General features: G+C 38.2%; 1 protein-coding gene across 2 annotated transcripts in view; it reads right to left on the bottom strand.

Moving 5' to 3' along the window:
- The window catches only part of AP3B1 (adaptor related protein complex 3 subunit beta 1), a gene marked incomplete at both ends in the record, with an annotated part of 275,647 nt that overhangs the window by 129,242 nt on the left and 125,229 nt on the right, over positions 1-21,176 (bottom strand). For both annotated transcript variants that reach the window (XM_079703244.1, XM_079703245.1), the window contains one exon: positions 14,009-14,118. In XM_079703244.1, the coding sequence (XP_079559370.1) occupies positions 14,009-14,118 (110 nt within the window). The remainder of the gene's footprint in view (positions 1-14,008; positions 14,119-21,176) is intronic.

The raw sequence follows: 21,176 nt of genomic DNA, 5'->3' as shown, positions 1-21,176 counted from the left end.
GGAATAAGATAAATCTGTCCAATACTGCATTTTGGCATTATATATATTTTCAATAAACTACATTTCCATATAATTTGTTTCTTAAAAATAAATGCTTTGTTACAAATTGGAAACCTTCCACCAGCACCATTAAGACCAACATTTTATTTAGAGCATGCAAATTAGTTTTATTACTATTTGTTTATTTGTATCCTCCCCCTTTCAATATCCTTCAAAAGGAATTTGAAGGGGTATGTAAATTAGTTTCTGTGAACATTTTCACCTAGTATAGAAAATTTGCTTTTAATAATAAATGAAAAAGCCAATGGCTATCATTAAGAGGTAGCATCACAAGAAGAGATAAGACTCTTTATGAAGTCCTTTTCTAATTCCTCAAATAAAGTCCTAATGTTTGCATTATAGTTTCACAGCTGTACACAGTACACAGTACAACTGTTAAGGAAGTGAGAATGAGGACCTTTGCACAGCTAGAATTTTATCACAATATATACCACCTTGAATTCCTTCAAAACTGTTTTCATTTCAAGAAATTTCCATTTCAAGAAATAACATAAAATTATTAAGACACCGCTAAGTCTTTCACCAGAAGGAGAATGAGGTCATCAGAAAACTTTAAAGTCAAGTATACATTTTCAAATAATGTGATAACGGTATCATCTTTAAATTAATATTAGAATAAGTTGAGTAAGAGAGAAGAAATCAGTATACTTACATAATAAGTGTAAGTACTAAGTATAAGTATTGAGTAAAATACTAAATGCTATTACAGATCTATTCACGTAGTATGATAAAACTGATATCCTTACTGTATACTGATTTCTGGAAAGAAAGAGGCTATTTCTAATGTTCCGAAGGTTACACTGCATTAAGACTTTACTCCCAATCTATTATTTTAAATTGGGCTAAAGAACAATAATTGAGTGGTACATTAAATTCTCCAGGACAAAGCAATTCAAGTTGCCTGCCATCATGAAAGATATGTCTAAATAAGAATATATGGGCAACTTCAGATTTCAGTTATGCTAGATTTATTTTTCTTAAATATTTTATTATAAATTACCAGTATAAAAATTAGAATTCTATGACATATCACATCTATTCCCCACTTTAAGTAATTTTCCTCTGGTTATACACTTATTTATTTATTTACTTCTTTGCAATTAAAAAGACAACCTCAAAAAGGTCTAAGAGATTGTTTATATTCCTATTCATTAATATATCAAGATTAAAATAATAATATTTAAATACTCTAAACATTCATAATGCATACATTTAAAATATAACTCTTTAAAAAATTAAAAATCAGTAAGTTCTAAGGCTCACAATGAAAATCTCTAGGTGGTGGTGGGGGGGGCGGGCGGGGCCAGGATCATATTCAGAGAGTCCAGAACTAAGTAAGAAAATCTCTAGTTTAAAAACATAGAAAACAGCAACTAAGGAGCCTGCCTGCCGCAACTAAGAAGCTCACGAGCCGCAACTAAGGAGCCCGCCTGTCGCAACTAAGACCCGACACAACCAAATAAATAAAACACACACACACACACACACACACACACACACAAACATAGAAAACTTCTTCACAACAGGAAATAATATCACTATAAATATACTGATACCAATCTTTCCATGATGACATTAAAAAGCTTAGAAAACTGACAAACCCAATGTTTTTGTGCATTTGGCTGGAATCAGAATAAGATTTTCAAATTTCAGCCCTGCCTTTCTCTCCCAATTAAGTTATAAGACTCTTATTTGTACACCACTGATACTATGAATCCATGGCCACTATTTTCAAAGATTTGAAGCAACTGAAAAAAGAGCAAGTAAGAAAATTAGTCACTTTTTGTCCTCCACGGTCTTTTCAAACAGAACAAACAGGAACACGGAACTAAGGCCAAACTAATAACACACATGTATGCATATAATACTTTCATTATGAACTTTTTTTTCAATATTTTTGAAGACAAACTGGATTGTAAATGACTTTGCCTGATTCTTTATTCTAAACGCCCTGAGCAAGTGGTTAAGTGCACTTTTTAAACCTTCTACCAGAAGGCAGTTTCCACTGCCATTTTACCCCATTAACTTGCCTGCAAAAACAAATAATGTTTCCTAGCTGACCACAACAGTTATAGAAAGACATCTAAAAGATTTTACAGATCACTCTGTAAGTAGTTCAATTTAAAAGCTATTGTGTTACAATACCAGCTCACTGCACAATGCAACAGTGTAAAGTAAATCCTGCAAAAACATCGATTTTATTTCTTTAAATTTGTCAAAGGCAAAATCAGTAGACATCTAAACAAACTGCATGCAAACAGCACATCAGACTCAATATTCTGCATGTGGACTCAATATGCATGAAAACCTGAGTGTGGATTAAGTGGGGATGGCAGGGCAAGTGTAGTTAACTTGTGAAATGGCAGGCGCTCATGAGGTACCCGGGCACGGAGTACATAAGGCTAAGGCGCTACTTCAGTATTCCTCAGTAGTCTACCAAATAACATCTTTCAACTCTTCTTTTATAATGTGAAACCCTCACCTGTCCCATTAAAGATAATGTGAAACACTCTTAGAACAATCCTCAGGTAGTGTGCATTTCATTCTGGAAGAACTTTGCTCCCAAAGCAGTATTTACTACAAATGAAGGATACTCCAAAGGATAAAATATATTCACAATCAGGACAGTTGACTGCCCTATCAACATAAATTATTCAATATAAATGAATTTTAAATACAGAATTAATTTAAATTTTAGTTTTCAGATTTTCAACTATGCCACTTACATAACAAATGGAATCAAAGTCTTGAATACAATAAAATCTGTGTTCTCTTTTTTAAAAACTTACATAGCTAACATCTAATGAGCTCCCACCATGTTTTACCAGCATTGTTTTTAAGTACCTTACCTGTTTTCTCAGTCAGTTATCACAAAAGCCCTATGAAGTAGACTCTACCATTATCCCCACTTGATATATGAGGAAACTGGGGCACAAAGGAAATAAGAAACTTGCCCAACATCTCACAGCTTGTCAGTGATACAACTAGGACTGCAACTCCAAGTCTAGATCCAGAGTTTGACATGGGCACTGGGCAGAGACAATGAGTGCGCTATACTCTAGGAAGAATACTGGCCAGCAAGGCAAGAAGACTGGTTCTGGTTCCTGACTGATACATATATCATGGAGACAAACAATTTCACATCAATGAGTTTCATTTACTCATTAATCAAATGAAAGTTTATTCCTTTGCACCTATTCTTTTGCCACACTGTGCAACGGCTCCCTTAAGGCCTCCTGCAGCTTCCCCAGAGCGAGCCTTTTTTTTCAGGGCAGATCTAGGCCATCTTCTTGCCTATTCCCACACTTATGCACATGGGGCATTTTCCCACTTCCTTTTACCTCTGGTTTTATGGATAAGTAAGGTGGTCACGGTGGGAAGAGGTCTAGCTGTCACCTCAGTTCCTCCTCCTCCCAGAGGGTACATGAGCCCAGGATTTTGCCCTGATAAAGTGGCTTAGGTACTGAGGGAAAACATGCTCAATCGTGTACTCTTGTCCTCTGACACTGGTCAGACTGGCTCTTTCTAAAATCCAGGAGGTCTAGGATTTAGGTCAGATAGGCAGAGATTCAGTAAGAAAGAGGTCTCATTTAAGGCTCTCAGGCTTCGTGTTAGAATCACGTGCCCACATTTAAAGGTCCTCAAGTGCTTGGTCAGATTAATAAAGCCCACTTTCTTTTCCACATGGCCATTGTTCTGTGAATAGGTCTCTTGACTGGAGCAGAGATTCTGGGGATTCACTTCTGATTTGAAGCTGTTGTTGGCTACACCCCTCACCACATTCTTCTGGAGTAACTTGTGCCGCCAATCCCTGGCCATTTTTAGGGTCATGCATCACAAACCATCTTGCTTCTTTCTTCCTTGTCCCACTTCAAGCACTTCAGCTTCCTGAGGTATGTTAATGGTAAAAACTCATCACCTTTTCATTCTCCAAAAGTTCGGGTTTTTTTGCTATAGAACTGCATATAGATTTTCTTATAATTATTTTAATCTCTTCTATATCACAGTCCCAATTTGTCTACTTTTGCTTTCTCTCCACCTTATCAGAATCAGGAGGGATTTTCTACTTTATTATCCTTCCAAAGGACCACATTTAAGATGTATTTATCAATTTCAACTATCTTCATTTAGTATTCCATTTTACACAATCATCTCTGATCCCTCTTAGGTTTCTATGCTTTCTTTCACTGTTATTTTTCAAATGTCTCAGGACAAATATCAAATTCTTTTATTTTTGGTCTCTTTACTTTAAAAATGGTGACAGTTACAGCTTTAGCCATGCCCCACACATTTTGACTAAAGTATTTTCTTTTTCTGTGCTTTTTGGAAAGCCTGTATTTTTTTCTTTAAACTTTAATTTAAAAGTGTATTTCTTGCTTCACAACTGCTCTGGTACCATTTTAAAATATTTAATTCTTATGTTATTGCTTAAGGTTAAAAAATATAAAAGCTTTAAGTTTACTTTATGTCTAAGTAAATGACTTTTTGTAAATGTTCTAGGATACATTCATAAAAGTGGTATAAGATTTTAGCTATATTTACTATATCAAGTATTGATTCTGTTATTTAATTTCTCTGTCCTTACATCTACATCTTACTTAAAAATCTATGAGGTATATCTAATTCGAGACAAGCATATTAAAGTCACCCACCAAAACTGTATTTTATCTATTTCTCCTTGCATTTCCAATAGATTTTTCATTTACATATTTATTTGGTTGCCATATTTTTTGTGCACATAGGTTTATGTTTCTTAATTTCTTTGTAAATTGGGTCTTTTTTTTTCCATTTTATAATGTTCCATTTTATCCTGTTAAAAGCCTTTAATTAATTTTAAATTCTTGTTGATATTCACTTAATGTCTCTCTCCCTACTTTCTTATTTTCAACCTTTATCACTTTGATTATGGTGTTTTAATTATAAATGGCCTCTATCTGGCTTTTGTTTTTCATTCCAATTTGAAGTCTGTCTTCTAATGAGAGAATGCAATCCACTCATATTCAGAGTAGGATATATTTGATTTTTACTCTTCCATCTTACTTCTTGATTTTAACTCTTTCATTTTAATTTTTAAAAATTTATTATTTACTTTACATTTTGGTTTTCTTTTTTTCCTTTTGTGAATTTGGAATTCCCACCATATTTTGTATTCCACTAATAGTTATCTTCTATCTGACAAAAACAGAAAAACAAGCTTTGCTATATAGGTTTGTAAGAAAGTATGTACTTGGCTAATATTCCAACAACTGCCGTAGAGAAAGTCGATGCAATCCAACATTCTCCTGAGCCCCACACAGGGACATAATCAAATACAACAAATTCTTCTTCCAACGAAGTCTGTGGTTTGCTTGATATGGGTCTTATATACTACTACCACAGGTTTCATGTATAAGCAGCTGCATTCACCTGGAAGCCCTAATACTCCCTTGCCTTTACCTCTTCGTTTCTAACAAGAGCAGAACAAGCTAAAAAGCACAAGTTTTAACTAAATTCTGCACAAGATGATGGGGAATACAGAACTCCACATTCCTATTTCTTTCTCATAACCAGACACATATTTCTCCATCATTCTTTATAAACAAGGAATTAACTATTTTCCCTATCAAAACCCACTGTTTTCACCCCAAGATAAGCTATTTTCACCTTACTATTTTTTTAAACAAAATTCACATTTTATTTAGGTTGAAATAAACTATACAAAATTGATTTTCAAAAATAACAGCAATATTTTCTGTATTATTCCTAGATAAACTACAAAACACTTATTTTCATAGTTTTTCTAGGTTTTGCTTGTAAATCAAGATGAGGCAGTAGATACAGTCTTGGAAAAAAACCAAGAAAACAAACAAATCAGTTGTCAGTATCCATGGCCTCTGATCCTGTCTTGACCATGAAACAGAAGTGTTCAAAAAGCTTATGAGGATGTAGGCTCAATAAAGGAACGTAAACAGCAACAACCAGATGTGGAACAACAATGGCAGGCTCTTCCATTCAAACTTTAACTATAACTTGTTCCTTTAACTTCATTTGATAAAGACAAAATCTACACTGAAATTCTTGTTTGGCGAGCTCACACATTTCTCTTACAGTCTGATAATTTTCTTAACTGTCCCTTACAGATTTTTAACAGCATATTTAAAACTCCTGCCATTCAAAGGTCAGTCATGAGCTTCATTGTAACGTTTTATAAATGTATTCCTTCCTCCCATACCTCCTCAAAATTTATTTCTTCAAAGAACTGATAACTCAGTCCCTGATAACTGGATCCACAGCGATAAATGTTATGTCTAAAATGACTTAACTAATACAATTCCAAAGTGCCATTAGCAGAGATCACACAGAGTGTAACGTGGTACTTTCAATGCTATCTTCTGGAAGAACAGTTAGGTCTCCAAAGTATGGGAGTTCAAACAGGCCATTTTAACAGGCAGATTATCAATGACTAATGTACTCAATGGGAGGCCTACAGATCAAGATATTCAGTGATTAAGTGGCCTACGTACACCTTACAACTTTTCTGTAAGATATTTTCAAATTTCTGACAGATTTTTTCAAATATCACATATAAGAGAAAGCCAATTTTAAAAGTCTCTTAGGTATGTGCAATGGTTTCTGAATTATCTGTAGGGAGCTCTGACTTACTTGTATAGAGTTTGATATATGTATCCACCATTAAATCCAAATCGTGTTTTATATCAAAATTTATGTTAAGCAAAGCCAAGTTACTTGACCTTTGGTCTGTCAAAGTGTTCCTCAGGTATGCTTTGAGATGATTTCGCCCACTTTCAGAGCATTCATTCTCAACCTTCGTCACAGGAAGAATACATAGGACCTTCAGCAATGCATAAACATTAGGGAAAAACTTGATGTCTGGCAGATGAAGGGCTTCATAAATAGTGGATGGAAGTTCTATATGTTTCCCTCTGTGTTTCCACTTGATTCTCCAACAATGCAGCTCAGCAGAGAGCATGTCAGGATTAGGTAAGTCACTTCTGTACATGTCAGCATCATGCTCCTCTGATGTATTGAATTTGAGCTGTCCCATGACAGAGGGTACCAGAGATAAGCATTTAAGAGCTTTGAGGTGTTGTTCTGAGAATATATCTTTCAGTCCCTGAATAATGTGTTTCACTGTTGGAACACTTAAGAGTTTATTAGTAACTCGCAGAGGTTAGCTGAGATTTCAGGTCACTGTGCTGAGCTCTGCGAAATTTCCCTGGGAGTTTCATCTGAATATCAAGTTTGGTTGCCAAATTTGTGGCTTCCACAAACTAAAATTCATGATAAACTTCGATATTTCCCATCACTTCATTTAGTGAATGCAGCACTGCAGTCAAACTACTGGCTGCAAAGAAGGCATCGGAGATTTGCCCCTGAAGATTTTTCCCAAAGGCTCTTGTAAAAGATAGAACATTTTTAAGAACAACAATGGTAACGATGAAATCAAAATCTGTTACTGCACTACAGAGTACAAATGCTCGGCCAGCTATACAGTTATTCCATCTAACATTTGTGTCACTAATTATACCATCTAAACACAACACAAGTGCTTGTAGGAGGTCCACTAAGATTCCAAACACATCATGCCTGCCTGTCCACTGAGAATAGCATATTTCCTTCAGTTCTTTGCCCCTTTCTTCACTGTTCTGAAAGAGGACAGAAAGTACATTGTAAAGCTCTAAAAGCAGTTGTGGTGATTGATGGAAAAAAGAACAAACTTCCTCAATTGTTCCTAATATGACAGATACTCCCGTAACAGGCACTGATTTTGCCAACCACGTATTTAAGGCACAGGAAGAGCAGAGTGTGTAGATAGCTTGGGGATATTTCTCTAAAAGTCTAGAAGCAACAACTTTCACTTTGGAAGAAAACCCACTGGACACAATGTAAGCCTGGCCACGACAGTACTCCATGTTTAATCCCCACTTCTCAGTTATCGTAGTGTGAAATTTCACAGCCAAAATTTCTGCATCGGCTTCATAAGGCAGGAAACCCACAAATTCCTCTCTCAGGCTGTGAGCTTCGTCAACAAACCTCACCAACCCAGGCAGGTGCACTTCCCCTGCTATGCCCACCACGTCATCAGTGACGATGGAAAAGAAGGGAGAGTCTCCCACTTCCCTGAGGGTTTCTTCCCAAATGCAGCTCTCACAGATCTCTAGCATCTGTTTTTGCTGTGTTTTCAAACAGAACAATGTGTTAACTGCCGTTGTCTCAAAGTGCCTTCTCAGGACCTCTTCACCAGAACTGATCCGGCACTGCAGCAGTGCTTGAAGGTTATCAGGAGTAAAGAGACCTTCTGGGATTTCATCAGCTTCATATCCATCCAGAGGTATGTTCTGTTTCCCATAAGAATTAAAATTTCAAATAAATATTTTAAGTATTCTTTGTTTTCCTTCTCTTCAAGGCTTAAAGGTAAAAGTCTTCATCCTGCTCTTCACCCCCTTCTTCTGCACTGGCGTCCTGAGCATTGCTGTTGTTTATTTCCTTATGTTTTGGTTCCTGTTCAGAAGTTTCATCAATTTTCTTCTGTTTCAGTGTCCTGATTTCATCTTCACTCAATTCTTTTATTCGTTTTTTCTGTGTCTGTGTGGATTATTCAAATGGTCGGTAAGATCAAATATTGTTGGTATTGCATTATCTTGAAGAACTGCCCTCTAAGGACTAGTTCTATGGATCATATAAGTCTCAAAGTGTTTGGCACACAACCGGTAATGTTAAATTAGTTGATCAGGCGTTTTGACTTCTAAGTCGGCTCTCCTACAATTCTCCACTAACTTCTGGCATCTGGCTGGATCCCGCGGGAACCTGAAAAAGGCCAGGTCCGACTGCGTGCTCTTCCGCGTGCAGCTGGGGGCCATGCAGAAGCTCCGCATCGTCGTCTGCCTGCCGACCGGGCCAGCCCTCCCCTCCCGCTTCCTCAGGCAGCCTGCCCGCCCGTCAGGGCTGGGGAGGGGAGACAGGCTGGTGTGCCAGGAGGTGGGGGGCACCTTGCTACTTTTTAAACACAAGATGAGAATACAAAAATAATTTCACTTCTCTCCCCTCTCTTCCTCCCATGAGACCTTCAAAACACATTTATTCTGCCCCAATCCCATCCTACCCCTGGATTTTCTAAGATTGTTCAATATTTTTAGTTCCAGATTATTAGAATTTCCCTTATATTATGGCCCTTCTTTTTCAAGAGTTCTCAGCACTTTTGTTAGACATTCCTAGTCTATCTTTATACATTTTAATTATGTGTATAAATATATACATATATTTGTGTATCTCTATTCTTTGATTTCCCCAATCTAGAGTTCACTGCTGTGGTTCATTAGTTCTTGCTTAGAAAAGTGGTTCTTACTAGATGATGTAACACTTGTCTAAAAGGTATCTAAATACCTGTAGGAGTATTTGTGATTGTTACAATGACTAAAAATACTACTGAAATTTGATGCTTGGTACACAGGGATGCTGGATGTCTATCTCAGTAGACTTGAGGAAAAGGCTTTACCCTCTTATCTCCCATCAATAGATCACTGACAAATAATGTCAAACATTTGTTTCACATATGGGCAAATATGGACCAATCTAATCCCTAATTTCTCAGTGATTTAGGGGAATCAAAAGGAAACAAAAATAAAGTCCTGGCCAGGTCACTGAGTAGGCAAGTGAATTGAACACAAAAAAGAGAGACTAGAAATGGAAAACAGATACAGCATGATGTATTGGTTAAGAAAGCAGACCGGGCTTTCCTGGTGGCGCAGTGGTTGAGAGTCCGCCTGCCGATGTAGGGGACACGGGTTCGTGCCCCGGTCCGGGAAGATCCCACATGCCGCGGAGCGGCTGGGCCCGTGAGCCATGGCCGCTGAGCCTGTGCGTCCGGAGCCTGTGCTCCGCAACGGGAGAGGCCACAACAGTGAGAGGCCCGCGTACCGCAAAAAAAAAAAAAAAAAAAAAAAAAAAAAAAGAAAAAAAAAAGAAAGCAGACCTAGTAGATATGTGACCTTAGGCAAGTTACTTAACCTCTCTGTGCCTCAGTTTTCTTTTATGTAAAATATATAGAATAGAACCTACCTTTCAGAGTTGTTATTAAAATTAATGATTTATATTTTTAAGTTGCTTAGAATAGTGCCTGGCAGATGATTAGCACTAGAGGAGTTATGTTAAATAAATTAGTAAAATAGAATTGAAGCAACAAGGATGCTTACTAAATTCAAACCTTATCATTGTCTGTCTTCCTCAAAAACTTTAAATATAGCCATAATCATAATTACAGCTTACACGAAGCTCTGTTTTAAGTGTTTCAAATATGTTGACTCATTTATTCCTCACAAGAGATCTATAGTTATTAGTACTACGGTTCCCATTTTACAGAGAAGAAAACTTGAGCAGGGAGAAGCCAAGTATTGCTTAAGATCACAAAGCAAGTAAAAGGCAGAGACTAAATTTGAACACAACTCATCTGGTTTTCAAATCCACTCTCTTAACCTCTCATACACAGTCTTTGTAATAAGTCCTGACTTTGATGATTAATCAACAATAACAGTAGATATGAAGAAAAAGAACAGTGGTGAGAATGTGGTAGAAGATCAGATGCTAAGTGACCCTGTGAGTATTATTCTTAGCTTTAAGATAAATGTGTAACTGCCCTGCAAGCTTTAATAACACTCTGAAGGAAAGAAAACTTTGCCACTAGAGAGATTAAAAATTGGTCCTGACTACTAGGCTCCAAACCTAGCCATCTATTACCTTTAACTATACAAATATGATCCCTCTGAACAGACTCTGAGTATAGATTACCCCATCTTCAAACAAGGAAGAAGGGTGACCCTTGCACAACAGGGGTTTGGGCTGCATGGGTCCACTTACACGCAGATTTTTTTTCAAAAAACATGCAGTCGCAGGTTTTGCATATGCAGATTCAACCAACCTGGATCAAAATTTCCACCCCCGGTTGGTTGAATCTGTGGATGCAAAACTTATGAATATGAGGGCTGACTGTAATATACTGCCCCCTCCTTAAACAACAACCCCTCTAGTTAGAGAACATTAGCTGTCAAACTAACCAACATTCAAGGGACAGGCAGAGTAAAAGACAAACACAATGGAGAAGAGTTTGAAGAAAAACCAGCAGAAGCAATGGAGAGAATGTCTCAAAAGGGAAGCAGTGGTCAGTGAAATCAAATGCTAATGAAAGATCAAGAAAGATGTGGACAGCAAATTATCCACTGGATTTAATAAAAGGAGATAGTCAATGACCTTGCAAAAGCAGAAGTAGTGGAGTGGTGGAGAGACAAAATCAGACTGTGATGGGTTGACGAATTGAAGGTAAGGAAATAAAATTCTTTTCAGGTAATTCTTCCGAAAACTTTAGTTCTAAAGGAAGAAGAGAATGAAACAGGACACAAATAACAATAACAACTAACACACGGTGCTGTGTGCCAGGCAATGTTCTAAGAGCTTTACATTTCCTAACTAACACAATACTTTCAATAACATAGATTCTTTTACCCTCACCATTTTATATTGGTGGGCAAAGTGATGGGCAAAGTGATGTACAGCGATATTAATGTAAGGACATGTAATGTGACAGAGCACAAATTAATATTTATTTTTTAATTTAATTTAATTTTTAAACAACTTCAGATGTATAGAAAACTTGCAAGAAGAATAAAAAGAATTTCTGAATACCCTTCACCCACATTTCCCAAATGTTAACATTTTACTACATTTGCTCTAGCTTTCTACATATACAAACACATTTTGGTTTCCAAATCACTCAAAGTTGTAGATATGCCCTAATACTCTGAAATACTTCAGTGTAAACTTCCTAAAAAAAGGAATGCTCTTATATAATAAACACAGTAGAATTATTTAAAATCCAGGAAACTGAACACTGAATCAATACTATGAACTATTCTAAAGATTTTATTGAGATTTTTCCAATTATCCCTATAAAATCCTTTATAGCAAAAGAAAATCCAAAATTATGTTACATACAGTTGTCATATCCTTCTAATCTCTTTTAACCTGCAAAAGTTCCTGAGTTTTTCTTTCCATTTTATGATATTAGCATTTTTAAAGACTGTAAGACAATTATTTTGTAGAATACCCTCATTTGGTTTTGTCTCATGATTAGATTCAAGTTATTCACTTTTGGCAGGAATTCAACAGACTTGATGCTGAGTTCTATTCGGTGTATCTTATCAGAAGGTACATAATCCCACTTCTGGCAATGATAACTATGTTCATTTGGTTCAGGTAGTGTCTGCTAGGCTTCTCCGCTGTAAAGTCAAAAGTCAATAATTTGCCCTTTTAAATTAAGAATAACTTATGAGGTTATTTATACCTTGAAACTGCAAATATCCTGTTACTACTCAAATTTTCACCCCCTAGCTTTCAGCATTTGTTAATGATTCTCACGTGAATCTATTACTGTTGTGATGGCTATTCTAATTCCATCGTTTGTTCTTCTACAATTATTAGTTGTTTTTGCATTGTAAGGAAGAACTTCCCTTTCTCCTTACTCATTCATTAATTCATCCATTCAAGTGTGGATTCAGAGATTCTTACCCTATTCAATAGGTTATAATCTTTTTACCATCATTTATTTTGTTGCTCAAATTAGCCAGTAGGGGCTCATTTAAGCTGGCTCTTGTATCTTTCTGACACGTCTCTACCATTCTGTGAGCACTGTCTTGTTTTTATGGCCCAACAAGATGTTCCAAGATTATCTTCTTTCCTTGCCCTAGCTCAGAAATCAGCCATTTCTCTAAGGAGCCCTGGTTCCTTTAAATGCCAAATGGAATTTAAAAACCAAAGTCTACCATAAAAGGAGATGCAGTACTACATTCTACAACATGCATGAACCTTGAAAACACTCTAAGTGAAAAAAGCCAGGGCTTCCCTGGTGGTGCAGTGGTTGGGAGTCCGCCTGCCAATGCAGGGGACACAGGTTCGAGCCCTGGTCCGGGAGGATCCCACATGCCGTGGAGCAACTGGGCCCATGTGCCACAACTACTGAGCCTGCGCTCTAGAGCCTGCAAGCCACAACTACTGAGCCCATGTGCCACAACTACTGAAGCCCGCATGCCTAGAGCCTGTGCTCCGCAGCAAGAGAGGCCACCACAATGAGAAGCCCGCTCAAGGAAGAGTGGCCCCCGCTTGCCACAGCCAGAGAAAGCCTGGACACAGCAACGAAGACCCAAGCAGCCAAAAAGAAATAAATAAATTAAAAAAAAAAGAAAAAAGCCAGACACAAAAGGCCACTTATTATATAATTCTATTTGTATGAAATGTCCAGAATAAGCAAATCCATAGCGACAGAAAGTAGATTAGTGGTCAGTGGCTGCAGTAACGGAAGGATCAGGAGTTTCACGTTAGGAACTTGATTTTAGGGATGATGAAAACGTTCTGGAATTACAGAGTGGTCATGGTTGCACAACCTTGTGAATATACCAAAACCCACTGAGTTATATACTTAAAAGGGTGAATTTTATGGTATAAAATTATACCTCAATTAAAAGAAAAAAAACAAGATCTGGGCACTAGGTGTGCTCAGTGGTACTGGGGTTATTATTGCATGTAGGCCCTCTTAAAGGACAGCATTAGGAAACAGATGTTTGTATACTCATGTACGAATGCATATGTGTACATACAAATGTGTAGACACACACATACATGCATATACACTCCAACACATCTAGCTATCTATATAAAAACCCATGAAGTTCACATTGATATCTCCAATTCCAAGCCAATACTGCAGTATTTATTGAATCCTTCCCTTTTTTCAGATTTGTGATTCCCTTCCACAACAGTGTGGAATCTTAGAACAAGGAGAGTTCAGTTCTCTTTACCATTATACTTCAGTATGTCTGTTTATTTTAACAAAACCATAATTTACTGAATAAAATTCGGCTGAATTGGTACTAAAAGCAAAGATCTCTTAATTGGTACTCACAGTGATACTGTCCAAGAGTTTGGCCATATGTTTAATAATTTCACCATGTTGTACAGGTTGCATTTGCAGTAATTTCTTAATAACAACCACACTTTCAGCAACAACTATTTCTGAAAAAAAATCACATTATGCATATTAAATATGTATAATTCAATTCAAACTCATTATTCTTGGTAAAATGTAAATTTAAATTAGCAAAACATTCTACATGTCTTAAATGGCTAGGTGAAAACTATAACCATGAGTGTACATCTAAATTTTGGGGGTGAACCTTCATCTAAAATAGAAGAGTATACTTTAATTTCTAACTTCTGTTGCTGTCTCCTAGCTTTGATATCCCTTTCTAATCTCTGCTTCTTTAATTCAGAAAAGCAAAGTGAGGTTAGATTATGCAATCACAATGTTCAACTGTCTTTGGCTTTTAATCACAGCTCTCAAATACTGTTATTTGATTCCTAGCAGTTATATAGTGGTAATCAAATACTTAGAATCTACGTAACATTTTTTCAATTCTAAAGAAAATAGCAAACTTTAAAAAAATTCCTTAAGTGGTATGTCTAGAAAAGTGAGTAGCACGTATTATTAGTTGTAGGAAAGGTGTTACTATAGAAATAGCATGGACTTCAAGCCAGAAAGGGTGGGCTTGTGAGCTAAACCGTTTCCATTTGATGCATGAATCCACTCTCTGCATTTCTTGGCCCAACTCTGTGCCCTTAGAGGCTGACTTCTGTGGACTGTATCAACCAGATTTCTTTGTCCCTCACTTACAGGTATGTTTAGCCAATAGGAAGCACCAGCAAGAAATCAGGGGGCAGGAGAGAATATTTATTATCCTGGATCCCTCTCCTGCTAGACCTCCCTGGCAGTGCTAGCATTCCTCTATGGAAGGTTTCAGCTTCTAATGAGTGGCTCTCTCCTTCGGGGTCCGTTAAGTGTCCCGACTCCTCAAACCGCTTCCCTTCAATTCTACATATGGTAAAGGCTTCCCACCGTCGCTACCCTGCGAGCCCCAGGGTGTTACAGTATATCTTGTTGGTTTCCCTTAATCCCACCCACAATTTATAAATACATAGTTCCTTCATTAAATTCTCTTCAATTGTCCCTTTTAAGTGCATCATCTGTTTCTTGCCAGGGCCTTAACTAATATAGTAATTGGTACTAGGAGTGGCTCTAGGAAGCAGATCCTCAAATTGGGATTCTGAGATTGAGTTATCACAGGCTAATCACTGGTCCAGAGTTACGATTTTAGTGGCACCGGTAGAGAAATGTCATAAACTAGTAAGAGCACCTGACCTAATGGAATGAATCTTTATTATAAATGATTACTAACGTTACTGATGCCAAAGAAATACACCAACACTGCCTTTACTTATTATTCTGGCATTTTTATTAACTGAGATTCATGGATAGTAGAGATTCCCCTGGCAAACACATAGGTTTATTTTAATATTATTCTGGAAATATACCATGACTTGTGTTCTGTTACTCTTTTTCTCTGAAATACATTTTCTTATCTAGCCCCGTTTAAGAATATAAGCAAAATTTTTTATCATTCTAATTATTATTAAACGTACGTATTTCAGATTATATATATGTGTGTATATACATACACACACACACACACACACACACACACACACAAAACACACACACCCCTCTTTCTCCCTGGGAATGATAATGTTTCATAATGTTTCAGTTTACAAAATTATATATTTCTTTTTAATTCTCACAATAACATATGGTAGGTACCTTATTATCATCATCTTAAAGATGAAGAAAGAGAAATGCACTGAAGAATTCAAACTCAGAACCAGAATGTACCATTTTATCTCTAATGTTCTATGTTATTATGAGTGGGTATTACTTTTATAAAGACCACCTCTTGGAGCTATGAGGAAAACAGAAACAAATCAGAATGAGATTCTGCTCTCATCAAACTTACACTCTGCTAGGAAACATTAAGTGGTTATGTAAGCAATTACCATGCAAAGTACGGTTAAGTATGGTTTTAAAGAATCCATAGTAGAGGAGCCGGAGGAAGATGGCGGAAGAGTAAGACGCGGAGATCACCTTCCTCCCCACAGATACATCAGAAATTCATCTACACGTGGAACAACTCCAACAGAACACCTACTGAACGCTGACAGAAGACCTCAGACCCCCCAAAAGGCAAGAAACTCCCCACATACCTGGGTAGGTCAAAAGAAAAAAAGAATAAACAGAGACAATAGGATATGGACGGGACCTGCACCAGTGGGAGGGAGCCGTGAAGGAGGGAAGGTTTCTACACACTACAAGCCCCTTCGAGGGCGGAGACTGCAGGTGGCGGAGGGGGAAAGCTTCGGAGTAGCGGAGGAGAGCACAGCAACAGGGGTGTGGAGGGCAAAGCAGAGAGATTTTGGCACAGAGGATCGGTGCCCTCAGGCACACACCAGCCCGAGAGACTTGTCTGCTCGGCCGCCAGGGCGGGCGGGGCTGGGAGCTGAGGCTCGGGTATCGGCTTTCAGTCGGAGCGCAGGGAGAGGTCTGGGGCTGGCGGCAGGAAGAGACCCTGAAGGGGTTAGTGCTAGCCCGGAGGGAGTCCGGGGAAAGGGTCTGGAGCTACCGGAGAGGCAAGAGACTTTTTTCCCTTTTGTTGCCTGGTGCGCGAGGAGAGGGCATTCCCCTCCCTCCCCTCTGCCTGAGTGAGCCAGAGCCCCCGAATCAGCGGCTCCTTTAAGCCCGTCCTGTCTGAGCGAAGAACGGACGCCCTCCGGCGACCTACGCGCAGAGGCGGGGCCAGGTCCAAGGCTGAGACCCGGGAGCTGTGAGAGCAGAGACAGGGAAATCTCTCTGTGCAGCCTCCGAGGCAGCGGATTAAAGCTCCACGGTCCATTTGATGTGCCCTGCGTCTGTGGAGTGCATGAATGGACAGCGAATCATCCCAAATTGAGGAAGTGGTCCTTGAGGACAAGATTTAAGACTTTCCCCCCTTTTTTTCCCCCTCTTTTTACAACGAATTATCTCAAATTAAGGAGGTGGACTTAGCAAGATTTCAGACTTTTCGCCCTTTTCCTCTTTTTACAACGAATTATCCCAAATCGAGGAGGTGGACTTGGAGAGCAAGATTTTTGATTTTTCCCCCTGCTCTCTTTTTGTGAATGTGTATGTGTAATCTTCTGTGTAAGATTCTCTCTGTATAGCTTTGCTTCCACCATATGTCCCAGGGTTCTTTCGGTCCGTGTTTTTTTTCAATAATTACTTTTTAATTTTAATAACGCTACTATATTTCATACTTTATTCTATTTTACTTTACCTGCTCTTTCTTTTTTTCCTCCCTTCCCTTCCTCCCTCCCTCCCTCCGCTCCTCCTTTCCTTCTTTCTTTTTCTTTCCTCCATCCCTCCCTCCCTCCCACCCTTCTTCTTTCCACTTTCTTTTTCTTTCCTTCCTCCCTCCCTCCCTCTCTCCTGTCTTTCTTTCTTTCTTTCCTTCCTCCCTCCCTCCCTCTCTTCTTCCATTCACTCTTCCTTTTGCTTTCATTCCTCCCTCCCTCCCTCCTTTCTTTCCTTTCTTTCCATCCTTCCTCCCTCCCTCCTTTCTTTCTTTCTTCCTTCCTTCCTTACTTCCCTTCTTCCTTTCTTTCAATCTCTCTTTCTTTCTTCTACTAATTATTTCTTTCTACTTTTTCTCACTGTTATTCTGAGCCGGGTGGATGAAAGGCTCTTGGTGCTGCAGCCAGGAGTTAGTGCTGTGCCTCTGAAGTGGGAGAGCCAACTTCAGGACACGGGTCCACAAGAGACCTCCCAGCTCCACATAATATCAAGCAGCGAAAATCTCCCAGGAATCTCCATCTCAACACCAGCACCCAGCTTCAGTCAACGACCAGCAAGCTACAGTGCTGGTCACCCTATGCCAAGCAACTAGCAAGGCAGGAACACAACCCCACCCATTAGCAGAGAGGATACCTAAAAACATAATAAGGCCACAGGCACCCCAAAACACACCACCAGACGTGGACCTGTCCACCAGAAAGACAAGATCGAGCTTCAACCACCAGAACACAGGCATTAGTCCCCCCCACCAGGAAGCCTACACAACCTACTGAAACAACCTTAGCCACGGGGGACAGACACCAAAAACAACGGGAACTACGAATCTGCAGCCTGCAAAAAGGAGACCCCAAACACAGTAACATAAGCAAAATGAGAAAGCAGAAAAACACACAGCAGGTGAAGGAGCAAGATAAAAACCTACCAGACCTAACAAATGAAGAGGTAATAGGCAGTCTACCTGAAAAAGAATTCAGAATAATGATAGTAAAGCTGATCCAAGATTCTATTTCCCAGATCCATAATCTTGGAAATAGAATAGACAATATGCAAGAAACAGTTAACAAGGACCTAGAAGAACTAAAGATGAATCAAGCATCGATTAAAAACACAATAAATGAAATGAAAAATACTCTAGATGGGATCAATAGCAGAATAACTGAGGCAGAAGAACGGATAAGTGAGGTGGAAGATAAAATAGTGGAAATAACTGATGCAGAGAAAAATAAAGAAAAAAGAATGAAAAGAACAGAGGACAGTCTCAGAGACCTCTGGGACAACATTAAACGCACCAACATTCGAATTATAGGGGTTCCAGAAGAAGAAGAGAAAAAGAAAGGGACTGAGAAAATATTTGAAGAGATTATAGTTGAAAACTTCCCTAATATGGGAAAGGAAATAGTTAATCAAGTCCAGGAGGCACAGAGAGTCCCATACAGAATAAATCCAAGAAGAAATATGCCAAGACACATATTAATCAAACTGTCAAAAATTAAACACAAAGAAATCATATTAAAAGCAGCAAGGGAAAAACAACAAATAACACACAAGGGAATCCCCATCAGGTTAACAGCTGATCTCTCAGCAGAAACTCTACAAGCCAGAAGGGAGTGGCAGGACATAATTAAAGTGATGAAGGAGAGAAACCTGCAACCAAGATTACTCTACCCAGCAAGGATCTCATTCAGATTTGATGGAGAAATTAAAACGTTTACAGACAAGCAAAAGCTGAGAGAGTTCAGCACCACCAAACCAGCTTTACAACAAATGCTAAAGGAACTTCTCTAGGCAAGAAACACAACAGAAGGACTATACCTACAATAACGAACCCAAAGCCATTAAGGAAATGGGAATAGGAACATACATATCAATAATTACCTTAAATGTAAATGGACTAAATGCTCCCACCAAAAGACACAGAGTGGCTGAATGGATACAAAAACAAGACCCATATATATGCTGTCTACAAGAGACCCACTTCAGACCTAGAGACACATACAGATTGAAAGTAAGGGGATGGAAAAAGATATTCCATGCAAATGGAAATCAAAAGAAAGCTGGAGTAGCAATTCTTATATCAGACAAAATAGACTTTAAAATAAAGACTATTAGAAGAGACAAAGAAGGACACTACATAACGATAAAGGGATCGATCCAAGAAGAAGATATAACAATTGTAAATATTTATGCACCCAACATAGGAGCACCTCAATACATAAGGCAAATACTAACAGCCATAAAAGGGGAAATCGACAGTAACACAATCATAGTAGGGGACTTTAACACCCCACTTTCACCAATGGACAGATCATCCAAAATGAAAATAAATAAGGAAACACAAGCTTTAAATGATACATTAAACAAGATGGACTTAATTGATATTTATAGGACATTCCACCCAAAAACAACAGAATACACATTTTTCTCAAGTGCTCATGGAACATTCTCCAGGATAGATCATATCTTGGGTCACAAATCAAGCCTTGGTAAATTTAAGAAAATTGAAATTGTATCAAGTATCTTTTCCGACCACAATGCTATGAGACTAGACATCAATTACAGGAAAAGATCTGTAAAAAATACAAACACATGGAGGCTAAACAATACACTACTCAATAATGAAGTGATCACTGAAGAAATCAAAGAGGAAATTAAGAAATACTTAGAAACAAATGACAATGGAGACACGACGACCCAAAACCTATGGGACGCAGCAAAAGCAGTTCTAAGGGGGAAGTTTATAGCAATACAATCCCACCTTAAGAAACAGGAAACATTTCGAGTAAACAACCTGACCCTGCACCTAAAGCAATTAGAGAAAGAAGAACAAAAAACCCCCAAAGTTAGCAGAAGGAAAGAAATCATAAAGATCAGATCAGAAATAAATGAAAAAGAAATGAAGGAAACGATAGCAAAGATCAACCAAACTAAAAGCTGGTTCTTTGAGAAGATAAACAAAATTGACAAACCATTAGCCAGACTCATCAAGAAAAGAAGGGAGAAGACTCAAATCAGTAGAATTAGAAATGAAAAAGGAGAAGTAACAACTGACACTGCAGAAATACAAAAGATCATGAGAGATTACTATAAGCAACTCTATGCCAATAAAATGGACAACCTGGAAGAAATGGACAAATTCTTAGAAATGCACAACCTACCAAGACTGACTCCGGAAGAAATAGAAAATATGAATAGACCAATCACAAGCACTGAAATTGAAACTGTGATTAAAAATCTTCCATCACACAAAAGCCCAGGACCAGATGGCTTCACAGGCGAATTCTATCAAACATTTAGAGAAGAGCTAACACCCATCCTTCTCAAACTCTTCCAAACAATATCAGAGGAAGGAACACTCCCAAACTCATTCTACGAGGCCACCATCACCTTGATACCAAAACCAGGCAAGGATGTCACAAAGAAAGAAAACTACAGGCCAATATCACTGATGAACATAGATGCAAAAATCCTCAACAAAATACTAGCAAACAGAATTCAACAGCACATTAAAAGGATCATACACCATGATCAAGTGGGGTTTATTCCAGGAATGCAAGGATTCTTCAATATACGCAAATCAATCAATGTGATACACCATATTAACAAGTTGAAGGAGAAAAGCCATATGATCATCTCAATAGATGCAGAGAAAGCTTTTGACAAAATTCAACACCCATTTATGATAAAAACCCTGCAGAAAGTAGGCATAGAGGGAACTTGCCTCAACATAATAAAGGCCATATATGACAAACCCACAGCCAACATTGTCCTCAATGGTGAAAAACTGAAACCATTTCCACTAAGATCAGGAACAAGACAAGGCTGCCCACTCTCACCACTCTTATTCAACATAGTTTTG

Source organism: Hyperoodon ampullatus (assembly GCF_949752795.1).
Source record: "Hyperoodon ampullatus genome assembly, chromosome: 4".
NCBI classification, from domain to species: domain Eukaryota; kingdom Metazoa; phylum Chordata; class Mammalia; order Artiodactyla; family Ziphiidae; genus Hyperoodon; species Hyperoodon ampullatus.
This window is presented reverse-complemented; position numbering and strand designations above follow the sequence as displayed.